The following is a 13,706-nucleotide window of genomic DNA, read 5'->3' on the forward strand; positions in this document are numbered from 1 at the left end:
AGGCACTTTAATTTCACAGAATCACATCACTAAATTCCTAACAGATCCTGTACTTAGCAGCTGGGGCAGCTGTAATCTGGAAATTTTAGGATGGAGTTAGCTTACCAAGCTCTGTTGAATTACTAGCCATTATTGTTATTCTTTATTACTGTTATCCTGGCATTATTTTATTTTCATTAGTGACATTACTTATTATTACTAGAAATATCGTGCTAGTATACTGCGTTACATATTTGTTACTTTTCTAATTTTCTGAGCTAGTATTTGCTTATAATTGCTATTTTATCTATTAAAATAGAGAGATCTAGATGACAGAGAAACCCTTGTTTCTGAACATGAGTATAAAGAGAAAACCTGTCAGTCTGCTGCTCTTTTTAATGTTGTCAACTCGATTATAGGATCTGGTATAATAGGTAAGTGTATTTTGTTTTGGTTTAAATTTTAAGTGAAAGGGCAAAATTTAAGACTCGCTATGCTGCTAGTGTTCATTAATTATTTTTAAAGAAAAAAAGACTTAAATAAGAAAATTGGTAATTTTCTTCCATAAAAGCCTTCCTTTTTTTCTAATGTAACTGTATGTGTGCGTGTCTTTTATGCTGAAGATGGGGCTGTAATTCACACTGCTTGCACAGTTAAGAGCATCTTCCACATGTGGTAGATTAAGGTGAAACTGCATATGGGTGGTGGTGAATCTTTTTTCTGTAGGCTGTGTGGTTGATTGCTAATGTTACCTAATGTATTTTTTCCACTTACTGAAGGGTCCATCATTATTTGAATCATCTTTCTTTAACCTTCTAGAAGTATAAAACTTCCAGATATTTGTAAATGTTGGAGGTGAAAAGTTTAATATGAAAATATACCAATCTTATGAAAAATTAAATTCATACATTCTTTACCTATCTATACAATGTTACATTTTAAAGTACAAAATTATTACAATGTATTAATTTTAAATATCATTTAGTCAACAATGCAAATTTGTTCATTGAAAATGCATATAACTTTCCTAGCAAAGGAACCATAATATCAGAATTAAAAGAAATAAATAGCTCAGATTTTCCCATTGTATTAGAAGCAAGGGAAATTTTCTGAAAAAAGTTAAAAGTGTATTGCATTATAGTAATAAAAGCAGCTATATTTTCAGTGGTAATTATTCTTTTTGGTACCTGAAAACACTCTATCTCAGAAAAGACAAGAAGAAAACAAAATCCTGCAAAATGCAATACTTTTTGAGAATACAAGGTTTTATAAAGTTGTGACGTTTTTGTCTCTGTCATCACCTTCTGAAAATTAAACATTTATCTGGATTGAGCTACTTTTCTTACTCTTGTTACTTTTACTTTTCACAAGTTAATATGGTTCCCGATTTTACATTTTTCTATGGATAGTCTTTTTTTTTTCTCCAAATGATACATAAAATGGCATTACCTGAGATAAAGTAGAAGGAAACAGGGACAAAGGCTTGTTTACAATTTTACCTCCATGTGCAACGAAGGTATGGGCAGCTGTACTTAGAAGAATTCTAGAGCTAATTCCTCATGTGAGCATGTTAAGCTAAGCCATGTCAGCAATGCTAAACAGTACCACTGAATCCTGCTCAGCAACTTGTTTTCTTTTCTTTAAGGGAAAACTTTTCAGAGAATAAAAATTTTGGCTGGAAATATTTTAACTGTGTTTGTTTTAGATATTTTATTGTCCATAATCTAAAGTTGCCCATTTTCCCCCAAATTATAAGAAATAATTATATGTACCCTTTTCAGCATTATAAAAAATACTTTCACCTTCTCATTTTTTTTTCCTGCATAGTAGCCCCATTTTGACTCTAGAGTCTGTCTTTCTTAATATTCCATAACCCTTCTGTGCTCCTTATTATCCACTCTGCTTTCTTGGCTAGCAGGTAAGAAAGGATTTGAGGTAATGACTTTCCACATATTCCAGGGCTATGTCACTCTTACCCTGAAGTGAACGTTATTTGTGTGAAATGGCATTTGTTTTTCATTTGCTGCTTTCTAATTCTTATTCCATCACCTCATAAACTTGCTCTCTTGACTTGTCCCTAAGCTAATAACATTTTATTCTGAAATAAGTATTAATGCCTAACATTTAATGTTAATACTGTCCTATGTGCACCTTACAAGTATGTCATATAAGTTTATAAATTGACTTTACTTATTATATGCAGAAATTGAAGGGGGGAGTTTCTGTATTTCTAGCTTTCTTGTTAACGTGAGGGGTGGGGCATTTTATGTTTTTTCAGGATTGCCTTATTCAATGAAGCAAGCTGGGTTTCCTTTGGGAATATTGCTTTTATTCTGGGTTTCATATGTTACAGGTAAAATACTATATAATTTCTTATATCTGCAACTTCAATTGTGCAATAACTACACACACACACATGCTGCAACTGAATTTCCTAGTTAATTAGAAAGTGCATCAAAGAATCCTAAAGAATTTAAGCATTTATGCCTGAGGAGATTTACTTTTCCTACTAATCCTTTAAACAGATTAGAAAAAGTAGAAGAGCATTATATATTACCAAGCCTAAATCCTTTTCATGTGCCTTTTTCACTTTATGCAGAAAGTAGTAGATGGGGAAGTCATTTTAAAGCTTCATTAAGGCTAAGAGATGACTGTGCTCTGAAAGTGCAGACAGCAGGACTTCGTGGGCAGGTGCATGTGAATGAACAACCTTATTCAGCTGTTGTTTGTAGAGGTAGAACTGAAGTTCTGGTTATCAACCAGCAGGGCTCATCAAGCCTCTCCACCTGGCTTATGCCTACCCACACTCGCTGCCCGCTACTATCTTTAAATGCAGCAATGTATCACATCTGTTCTGCTTCTGCTTCTTCATGTAAATAGTTCATTCACACCCACCTTTTGTCACTCTCCCATTTAAATGCAGGGTTTACAAATCATAAGCATTTCCTCTTTTTGTTGTCCTCGTCCCCGCCCTGTCATCCCACCATCTCACCTTATGACAAACACAGCATCTTTCCTCTGTCTTAGGATCACTGTGAAAGAGATGGCAATGATCAAAAACAAACACCACTCACAGGAGTTGCTGCTGTGGTGGATTAGATGCCCTTTTACCAGCTAGTGAGTGTTGCCCTGAGCCTCAAGGGGGGTCTCCTTGCCTCCATGAGGGACCAATGTGTGGTACAGTTGGAGCTCCAGTGCTCCACCACCACAGTACTTGCTGAGCTCTTTCCCCTGCCCTGTCCTCTCATTCCCTTTCTTCTGGAGTACTTCATCCACAGACTCCTTGCCCAGGAATGTCTGTCTCAGCTCTGCTTCTAGAGATCCTGCCAAGATGCCATCCTTCGTAAAACCTCAGGCTTCTAAGACCTGCCCAACACTCAGCTATTTTTTATCAGGCTGATGAAGAGACAGTAAAGCATGAAATCGTTTTCAAATTCAAAGCTAGACAGGCATTGAACTCCCTGCCTTCTTCCTACCCCCCACCCTCAAGACCTAAACTGCTTCTAGTTATTACAGCTCTTTATTTATAACATAAGCACCTATAATTTTGTGCTTATTAAGAGTTGTTGGTGTTTAAAAATTGCAGTCTACTTATTGGGGCATTTTTTACACTAAAAAAAAAAAAAAATCTGATTCAAGAATTTGTCCCTGTCATTCTTAAATTTCCTGTTTCCCATCAGCACTGACAATCAATTTCCACCATAATCACCATGGTTTATTTAAATGCATTGTAAACATTTACACACATTGTAAACAGGTAGGCAGAAGAAATTTAAAAATATGAGTTCAGGACTTGAAGAGAATGAAGAGTATACTAAAGCCAATCATACTATACATGAATAAATCATAATGTGAATAACTTTTTCAACTAATGCCATATATAAACTTATAACAATAACTGTGAGAAGTCCTTTGCAAATTCACATGTTGCAAATTTACTTATTAATGAAAATTACCAACTCATAAATTTACTTGCATGATCCAAATTCTTAAATAACTGATAAAGGATGACCACATAAAATTGAAAAAAATATATAGGCTGATTCATTTTTTTTTTCTTAATTAGGCTTTTAAGAGCAGAATCTACATGTAGGGTATAATGTTGAATTTTTCTTTAGATTGGAGCTATAATTAATCAGTGGTTTGCCTCTAGAATTATTATTTTGCCTTTTAAGGCCACTAATGAGGTATGTTCAGTAAAACAAGTTTTTCTAAGTTCTGTTTTCATGTTTGTGAACTGCTGGGGAACAAAAAGAATTATGAAAATTTATAGCAAATAATTCTAGTTTGCTTTAAGATTTTCAAATTTGTTGATTAACGTAAAATAATCTTTATTGTCTGAGCATACAAAATGATTTAAAAGAAAATTCCTCTGTTAAGTAATATAGATTAATTCATGAATTTTTTTTAAAGTTGCATATAATATATTTAAAGGGAGATCAAAATATTATAGTGATTAATACTTAAGATACCTAAAACTTTTAAGGGAATGTATTTGTAGCCTGTATTTTATAAGCAGATGAAAGCATTTACACTTATTATTGACTAAATTCTTAACACATTCTTACCTTTCAGTGATCATTTTGAACTTTTATTAAATGCTCAGCGTTCTCATCCCAACTATACCCTTCTTCAGCAAGCCTTCATGCCATCTCTGAAATTGGCTGCCTCCTCTCTGTGACATAAGTATATAAATTGTATATAAATTACATAAGAATCAATGAGAATCAAGGAGGAGAATCAATGCCAACCCTGTTGCCAGTAACTTCAGACCTTGGCTAAGCCATTGTAACCACCTGAAGTCTCAATTTTCTCCTCCAAAAAAGTAAAACATGAACATCTACCTCAAAAAGATTTCACATTATGGCTGCATTATTCTCAGCATCTAGCTCATTGATTCTCCTTCTTGGCTAGTGAGCGGCTGTTCAGTTTTCCTGCCTCCAGCATCTGTCTACTTTCTGATCAGTCCTCCATACTGCTGCAAATTGTTTTTATAAAACCTCAGGCTGAACTCTGTAAACTCCCCTAATCAAAACATTCTGAGACTCTGTAAGAACAACAACAACAACAACAAAATATTGCATGTAAATTCCTTCATAGTTTGGCCATAGTCTGCATTTTTAGTCTCATTCCAATTATTCTAACTGCCCTCTCACTCTGTGACCGACAGTCACATGCAGACATTCTCAGTCATTATGGAGAATTCTGTTACCCAGGGAGAGAATAAGCTTTCACACCATCTTCCCATTGATAGTCCTCTTGCCTGACATTCCTTATCTTGTCTACCTGGTGAAACCTTGTTCTTCCTTCAAGGCATTATTCAACGTTTTTGGGAAGCAGTTTCTAATTTTAAGCAAAGGAAGTAGAATTTATTGATATGTCCTTTGTGTTTGCAGGATATTTTAAAATCTATTAATACTTCTTAGGGCTGGGCACGGTGGCTCACCCCTGTAAAGAAGCCGAGGCACATGGATCACTTGAGGTCAGAAATTCGAGACCAGCCTGGCCAATATGGTGAAACCCCGTCTCTACTAAAAATACAAAAATTAACTGGGCGTGGTGGCTCACATCTGTAGTCTCAGCTACTCAGGAAGCTGAGGTGGCTGAGGCAGGAGACTCTCTTGAACCCGGGAGGCAGAGGTTGCAGTGAGCTGAGATTGCGCCACTGCACTCCAGCCTGGGCAACAGAGTGAGACTCAGTCTCAACAATAAATAAATTAATTAATTAATTAATTAAAAATGTATTTATTAGGTCATTTATCACATTAAATTAGAATCCGATGGGTAAACATATAGCAATCCTACTATATTGATCATTGATTCATTCAACAAATATATACTGATCACCGGTGTGCCAGATACAGCAATGAGAAACATTAGATATACACTGATCACCGGTGTGCCAGATACAGCAATGAGAAACATTATCCCTGCCTTTTTGAAGCTCACAATATAGTCAAGCAGAAAAAAACAAAACAAAACATAATTATACTACTTCATAAAAAATACTATAATAAAAATATGTACATGACAGAGACTGGCATTTAACCTAGCCTCAAAAGAGCAAGAATGTTCTAGGGAGGAGGAGACACTTCCTCTGCGTATTTATCACAAAAAAAAAAAAAAAAAAAAAGTGAGTTAGCAGAGAAAATGGAAGCAGATGGAAAAGTGGGAATGCAAAATGCAACTGAACAAATGGTTTAGTCTGGCCAAAGTGCAGGGTTGGTGTTTGCAAATGGAGAGAGGGGAAGTTGGAGAGGTTTGCAAAGGCAGATAGAAAGCCTCTAAGCATTACTACTTCCTGAGCTAGATGCTGAGCACAATGCAGCCATAATGTGAAATCTTTCTGAGGTAAGTGTTCACGTTTTATATAATGTGAAATCTTTCTGAGGTAGGTGTTCATATTTTACTTTGTTGGAGGAGAAAATTGAGACTTCGATAGGTTAAAATGACTTAGCCAAGGTCTGAAGTTACTGGCAACAGAGTTGAGATTTTAATTAAGCGCATGGATTCTGAGGCCAGACTACTAGGGCCTAAGTCCTGATTCTTCTTTTACTACCTCTGTAGAGATCAATTTACTTAACCTTCATGCCTCACTTTTCTCATCTGTTAAATGGTCATGATAATAGCACCTACCTCTGGTTGTTGTGAAGATTAATTAGTATTTGTAAAGTATTTGGAAAAAGACCTACTGAACAGAAAAGCATTGTGTAAGCATTTGCTAGTAGTTTATGGTTGTTATCATTATTATCTGACTCCAAATACAGTAACTTTTCCCACCGTCACATGCAGCTTGTCAAAAATAAGTAGAAATAGCGTAAGTTCCCACTCAGCTTCTATAAGACAGTAGGCATTGTGGTGGATATTTAAACACCGTAATCCTCACACCACTCTTCAAGGGTGCCATATTGCCTTACTTTACAGATCAACTCAAATCTTTCATCCAAGGTCACACAGCTAATAAATAATTTTTATCCAAAGGCATTAATGGGTCTCCCTGAAATATTTTAAGCAGAAGACACAATTAGTTTTATAGTAATCTATGGCCAGATCCACCTGGTGGAGGGAGAATGCTCCGAATGTCTTGGTAGGGAGGAGAAATCAAAGGTATCTTGGTTGGGAGCCAGATTGGTGAGTAAAAGAACTATTAGTGGGTTATTTCAGTACTCCAGACAAGAAATTATGAAGTCCAAAGCTCTACCATAAGGCAAGTTAAGATTACAGATTAGGGGCTACATTTGAATATTTCTGATGCAATCGTTAATAGACTTAGTAACCACAGGAATATAGAACGTAATGAAATAAGTTAATGATTAATAAGATAAGTCTGGGGAAATTGTCAAGTTTCTGTTGATACTAATTACAGATTGGAGAAATATGGATAGAGAATCAAATTCCAGAACCAATAACCAAATTAGAATTTATATATTTTAAAATTAAGATGTCTATGAGATCTTCAAGGCAAAATATTTATTAGGCAGCTAGCTGTAGAAGTCTGAAGTTTTGAAGAGGGTCTGAGCTGGAAATACAAATTTAGAGGTTATTAACATCTAAATGAAAATTGCAACCACAGCATAAGTGAGATCACACTAGTACATCTTGAAGGGTGAGAAAAAAAGCCGGGCGCGGTGGCTTACGCCTGTAATCCTAGCACTTTGGGAAGCCTAGGCGGGTGGATTACCTGAGGTCAGGAGTTCGAGACCAGTCTGGCCAACGTGGCAAAACTCCGTCTCTGCTAAAAATACAAAAATTAGCCAGGCATGGTGGTGGGCACCTGCAATCCCAGCTGGTCAGGAGGCTGAGGCAGAATTGTTTGAACCCAGGAGGCGGAGGTTGCAGTGAGCCGGGATGGCGCCACTGCACTCCAGTCTGGGTAACAGAGCAAGACTCCATCTCAAAAAATAAAAAAAAGAAAGTGAGGAAAAAAAAGTCCAAGAATCCAGGGCTTGAGCAGAGTGAAAGAAACTGGTGAAAAATTGAGTATAAATGACCAAAAAAGTAGGAAGAAAACCACAAGAAAGAGATGTCACAGAGGCCAAAGGAGAATGGTTGAGAAAACAAGGAATTTGGATCAACAACAACACAAAACAGTGTTCCGAAAGAGCAAATAAGAGTGAGGTCTAGTAGGTATCAACTGGATTTATCAACTTGGAGGTCACTGATGCTCTTGTTGAAAGAAGTTTCACTGACATGGGAGGGAATCAAGGGGAAACCATATTGCAAGGACTTGCATTTTAATGCATTTCCATATTACTTAATGGATAAAAATGAGAAAGAGAAAAAAGAGAACAAGTATCTCACATTATGTGTAGCTGTGTACCAAATACAACTGCAGTGTCTTTCTGTAAAAAACATTGAGTTAAATGAAAACAATGAGGGAGACTGACTTTTCATTATGTAATTTCTGTATATATCTATCTTTAACTTCAATTGAAGTTTCTTAAAATGTAAATTTTTTTTTTTTTTTTTTTTTTTTTTTTTTGAGACAGAGTCTCACTCTGTTACCAGGCTGGAGTGAAGTGGTAGGATCTCAGCTCACTGCAGCTTCTGCCTCCTGGATTCGAGTGATTCTCCTGCCTCAGCCTCCCAAGTAGCTGGGACTACAAGTGTGTGCCACCACATCTGCCTAATTTTTGTATTTTTAGTAGAGACAGGGTTTCACCATGTTGGCCAGGATGGCCTCGATCTCCTGACCTCGAGATCCACCCACCTTTGCCTCCCAAAGTGCTGGGATTACAGGTGTGAGCCACTGTGCCAGCCACAAATGTAAATTGCAACAGCAAAATTTCATAGAGTCTCTCTTTCTTAACCATAATAACTATAAAATAAAGTTACTAATTTTATTATATTATAAAACAAATGCTCTGACTCTCCTAAATGTATTATTTTCTAAATGCTACCACAGCTTTAATTCTCAGTCTTCACACATTGAATACCTATGAAATATTTGATTACCTACATACCTACAATTGAGCCTCAACCTGATAATATTTGCTGCATTGGAAATATTATCAGGAAAGTAAAATGGAACACTGGCAGTCTGACTTGAGTCTGTTTTCTTTTCTGCCCTGTTCTTTGCATGGGTATGTTAAGTATATATTTGCATCCTGATTGAAAAATATGTAACTGGAAACATTACTGTTTCATAAAAGGTAATGTTTTATGAAAAGAATGTTAGCCTGGCTCTGCTAATACTGTAACATTAAATTAAATGCTTCTTTAAAATTTCTCTTTTTCTCGATGGTAATTAAGTTAAAGCATGAAAAATATTTGTATTATGTGTAATCTGACATTTATTTAATTGATGTTCTTGCCATAGACTTTTCCCTCGTTTTATTGATAAAAGGAGGGGCCCTCTCTGGAACAGACACCTACCAGTCTTTGGTCAATAAAACCTTCGGCTTTCCAGGGTATATCCTTCTCTCTGTTCTTCAGTTTTTGTATCCTTTTATAGGTAAGTTGACTGTGAAGACAAATATTGCAATTATGTGCATAAGCATATGGTCATTTCTGAATAAAATACTTTTAATAGTCTTTAAAGAATATCATTATAGCAGTTGAAATCTTTTCCAAATTAAATATTTACTTCTTTAACCATTTTCTTCCTTACTTTCTGGTCCTTTTGATTTATTTTCTATTTCTTTTAAATAAAATGAGGGTTATTTTCACTGCATTAATGTTTGGGCTTTCTGTACTTGGTAAAAAATTGAATGATCTAGAATAAAGAGTGAATAAGAGAAATAACACATTTCTTATAAGGCTTAATACTTAAAAAAAAAAAAAAAAAAAAACGCTAAGGATTTGTGGAAGCCATGTACTAGGCCAATGTGCTATTTAAAGTTTATACCATAATGGTGAGAATGTCAGCTAACACTTCTTAAAAAATGAAATGTTAATGTTCACCAATGGCCAAATTGACTTCATTTTAAAAAATCAGTACTATGGAAGGTATTGTTCAAACCACTAGTTCCATATGTCTCCACAGAAAGCTAAGAATATATTTCCCAAAAAAGTCTTACGCTTTCAATGGAGGGGATATTTTAGTGCCTTCAAAGTTTTCTATTATTATTCCTCACTTTATGCAGTACATATGTTCCTGAAAAGAGGTTTGGAAACTGAACTTTAACAACAAAATAAATTGCATTTTTAATAACTAGCAGAACTTGCTACTTAAAGGTATTCTGAGATGAATCAACCTGTAAAGAGAAAATCCTTTTTTAATAAAAATTGATACTCTGCCATAGACCTGTTGTCCAGTTATCTTTAAAGTTGCCCAAATGGGTAATCATAATATATATTTGAAAGGAGTAGGGTAATGCCAATGTTTGGGAAGTAATAACTGATTGCTTTCAAATATTTAGGATGAAATATGTGATGGCTTATTGATGACTCTTATTTTAATTATGTTTTTAGCGATGGTAAGTTACAATATAATAGCTGGAGATACTTTGAGCAAAGTTTTTCAAAGAATCCCAGGAGGTAAGTCAAAATAAAAATTGTGAGGATTTAAATATATTTATTTTATATAGTTATTTATAGTTAACATGGTTCATAATAATTTATAAATAAAAAATTTGAAAGTGAAATTATTGGATTACTTCAAGTATCTCACAATTTCCGTGATCCATTTTGATCTTAAAGTTCTGATCTACTTTTATACATAATTTAGTTCTTATTTAGCTGTTTGAAAAAATGTTGTTACTATTTATATACTTAGAATACTTTATATTTTAAATTTTTTATGCTTCATATCACCAGCTCTCTGGGCTAATATTTTTTCATGTACTATTTAAACTATGTGATTTCTTAAATAAGCAAGCAGGCTATTTTCCCCATTATTTGTATTAAGGTATAATTTAATAGAGTAAAATTAACCCTTTAAAATCTATATTCTGTGGCCAGGCAAGGTGGCTCACACCTATAATCCCAGCACTTTGGGAGGCAGAGGAGGGTGGATCGCTTGAGCTCAGGAGTTCAAGACCAGCCTGGGCAACATAGTGAAACCTCATCTGTACAAAAAGTGCAAACATTAGCAGGACATGGTATCTGCACCTGTGGTTCCAGCTACTTCAGAGGCTGAGGTGGGAGGATCACTTGAGCCCAGGAGGTGGAGGCTGCAGAGAGGTGTGATCATGCCAATGCCCTGCATGTTGGGCAACAGAGTGAGACCCTGTCTTGAAAAAACAAATAAACAAACAAACAAAAAAACCCAAAAACCTATATTCTGTGAGTTTTGACAAAGGCATATAGTCATCTAACCACGTCTGCAATCAAAATACAGAACAACAAGCCAGCCACAGTAGCATGCACCTGTAGTCCCAGCTACTCCAGAGACTGAAGCAGAAGGATTGCTTGAGCCCAGGAGTGTGAGCCACATACAGAGAGTCTGTCTCTAAAAATAATAAAAATAATGCAGAACAATTCCATCACTCCCTCCAGTTTCCCCCATTTCTCTTTGTTATCAAACCCTAATCTCCATCTCCCCCTGCCAACCTCCTGATGAGATTTCTCTCCCTATAGTTTTGCTTTTTTCAGAATGCCAGGTAAATGACATCATACCATATGTAGCTTTTTTGAGTCTGGCTTCTTTTATTTAGAAAGGTGTATTTGAGATTCAGCTGTGTCTTTAGATATATCAGTAGTTTGCTCTTTTTAACAAATTATTTCTGAGAAGCATTTCATTTTATGGATGTACAATAGTGTATCTATCACCCAGTTGAGGGACATTTGTGTCGTTTTCAGTTTAGGGTAATTGCAAAAAAGCCAGCGTGAACATTCTTAAGTAGACCTTTTCAACATATTGCTACAACTCCACTCCCTGTTCAACTTTTCACTATGTCATGGTTTTTAGAATAATTCAGAGATCATGTGTCTTTTTGCTTTGAAGAGCTTCTCATCCAAGCTACATAATCCCTCTTTCATTGTGACACTCTCTCTAATTGCTATTACAGTTGAGGAGATTGATGCAAAAACACCTTTCCTCTTAGTGCTTGAATCACTCATTTTAGAGACATACAAAACAAAATGAAACAAAATCTAGAGCCAGAAAGTACACCTATTCCTCACACAGGGTTTAGTGGAACTTGAGATCATGGAGACATAGCTGTCAAATCACAGACTCACTAATGATCAGCTGTGTGACCTTGAGAAGGTTAGTTGTCCTCTCCGAGTTCCAGTTTCCTCATCTCTAAATTATGAATCAGAATATCATCTGCTTCACAGAATAGTTGTGTGAAGCAAAAGAGGTGAGACAGGTAGTTCCTAGCACACAGTAGATTTACCCAGTACTGTTAGTCATTATTTTTGTTACTCTGAACTGTCTGTAGCTTCTGTGCCAGCCCCCAAACTCCAAAGCATGAATGCATAAGCTGAGGCCACATAAGTGGGTAGAATGCTAAGGGAAAGTGGTCAGAATATAATACAAGACATACGATATAATCTAAATTATGTAAATTTTCTATTTGCATATACAAGTAAGAAAAAATAAGAAAGAAATACTTCTACATATAAACTGTGGTTATCTTTTAATCATGAGATCCATGGGATTTTTGTGGGGTGTTTTCTGTGTTATTTTTCAAGGTTTTTCTTAAGGGTTTTCTTTTTTTCTCTGTTTTTTGTTTTTGTTTCTGTTTTTGTTTTTTTTTTTGAGACAGAGTCTCACTATGTCACCCAGGCTAGAGTGCAATGGCATAATTGGCTCACTGCAGTCTTGACCTCCCAGGTTCAGGTGATCCTCCCACCTCAGCCTCCCAAGTAGCTGGGATTACAGATGCACACCACCATGCCCAGTTTTGTAGAGATGGGGTTTTGCTATGTTGCCCAGGCTTGTCTTGAACTCCTGAGCTCAAACGATCTACCCACCTCAGCCTCCCAAAGTGTTGGGATTATAGGCATGAGCCATCTCACCTGGCCTCTAAGGTTTTTCAAAAGGGAATTACTATTTTAAAAATATATTTTATTACTGTATTTTCCTATTCAAAAAGTAGCACCGATTTATTGGAAAAATATTAGAAAACACAGACAAGCAAAATGGAGAAAATAGAAAAGACTAATAATCTCTTCCTCTTGGGACAACCAGGTGGTAACCACCCTTTCAACCCCCTCCTGTTTTTCCTCTTCCATCCTTCCTTTTATCTTTTTAATGTATACTTTCAGAGTTTTAAGAATACATGCAATTTCAGATATTCATAAGAATAATATAACATCATACATCTTGTTCTATAACATGCTTCTTTCTCTTAGTAATATTTTAAGAACATATTCTCATATCAAAACATAAATATATAAATGCTTTACTGTAAGTTCAGTATTCTGTACAGTACCTACTGTACAGTTAAAGTGGCCATGATTAATTTAACTTTCCTTGATAGAAACATTTTGATTGTTAATTTTTATTGATTTTTAATTATACAAGCAATGTATGTATAGCACTCTTCATAAAAATAAAACATTATAGAACAGGCTAATGGTCCCTTGAAGCCCTCTTCCTGGTTATCAATTTTGTAATCATCAAAAATGATTTTTAAAAATGTAAGTCATGTGGCAAGGAACACAACTTTATTCTTACAGCATCTTCACCCTTTTGGGGTGTGACAGTTTATGATGTTCACTCTGTTTGTATATCTTGTGAGGCATAATATTATGCCAGAGTATTTTTAGAAGCAGATGCTATAAAATTCTTACCAAAGTTCTATTTTTATTCTGAAATACATCACTAATAAATTGGC

The 13,706-nt window shown here is 35.5% G+C and overlaps 1 protein-coding gene across 6 annotated transcripts in view; it reads left to right on the forward strand.

The window, feature by feature from the left end:
* The window catches only part of SLC38A11 (solute carrier family 38 member 11), a 56,359-nt gene that overhangs the window by 482 nt on the left and 42,171 nt on the right, over positions 1-13,706 (forward strand). For 2 of the 6 annotated variants that reach the window (XM_030916667.1, XM_030916668.1), the window contains exons 2-5: positions 299-413; positions 2,258-2,332; positions 9,299-9,433; positions 10,393-10,458. The exons of 1 other annotated variant lie outside the window; for it this stretch is intronic. In XM_030916667.1, coding sequence (XP_030772527.1) covers positions 299-413; positions 2,258-2,332; positions 9,299-9,433; positions 10,393-10,458 — 391 coding nt within the window. Of the gene's footprint in view, positions 1-298; positions 414-1,806; positions 1,898-2,257; positions 2,333-9,298; positions 9,434-10,392; positions 10,459-13,706 lie in introns of all 6 variants that reach the window. 3 more of the 6 variants (XM_010365311.2, XM_010365310.2, XM_010365312.2) reach the window with 3 other exon arrangements.

This window comes from Rhinopithecus roxellana, chromosome 14 (genome assembly GCF_007565055.1).
Source record: "Rhinopithecus roxellana isolate Shanxi Qingling chromosome 14, ASM756505v1, whole genome shotgun sequence".
In the NCBI taxonomy this organism is placed as follows: Eukaryota; Metazoa; Chordata; class Mammalia; order Primates; family Cercopithecidae; genus Rhinopithecus; species Rhinopithecus roxellana.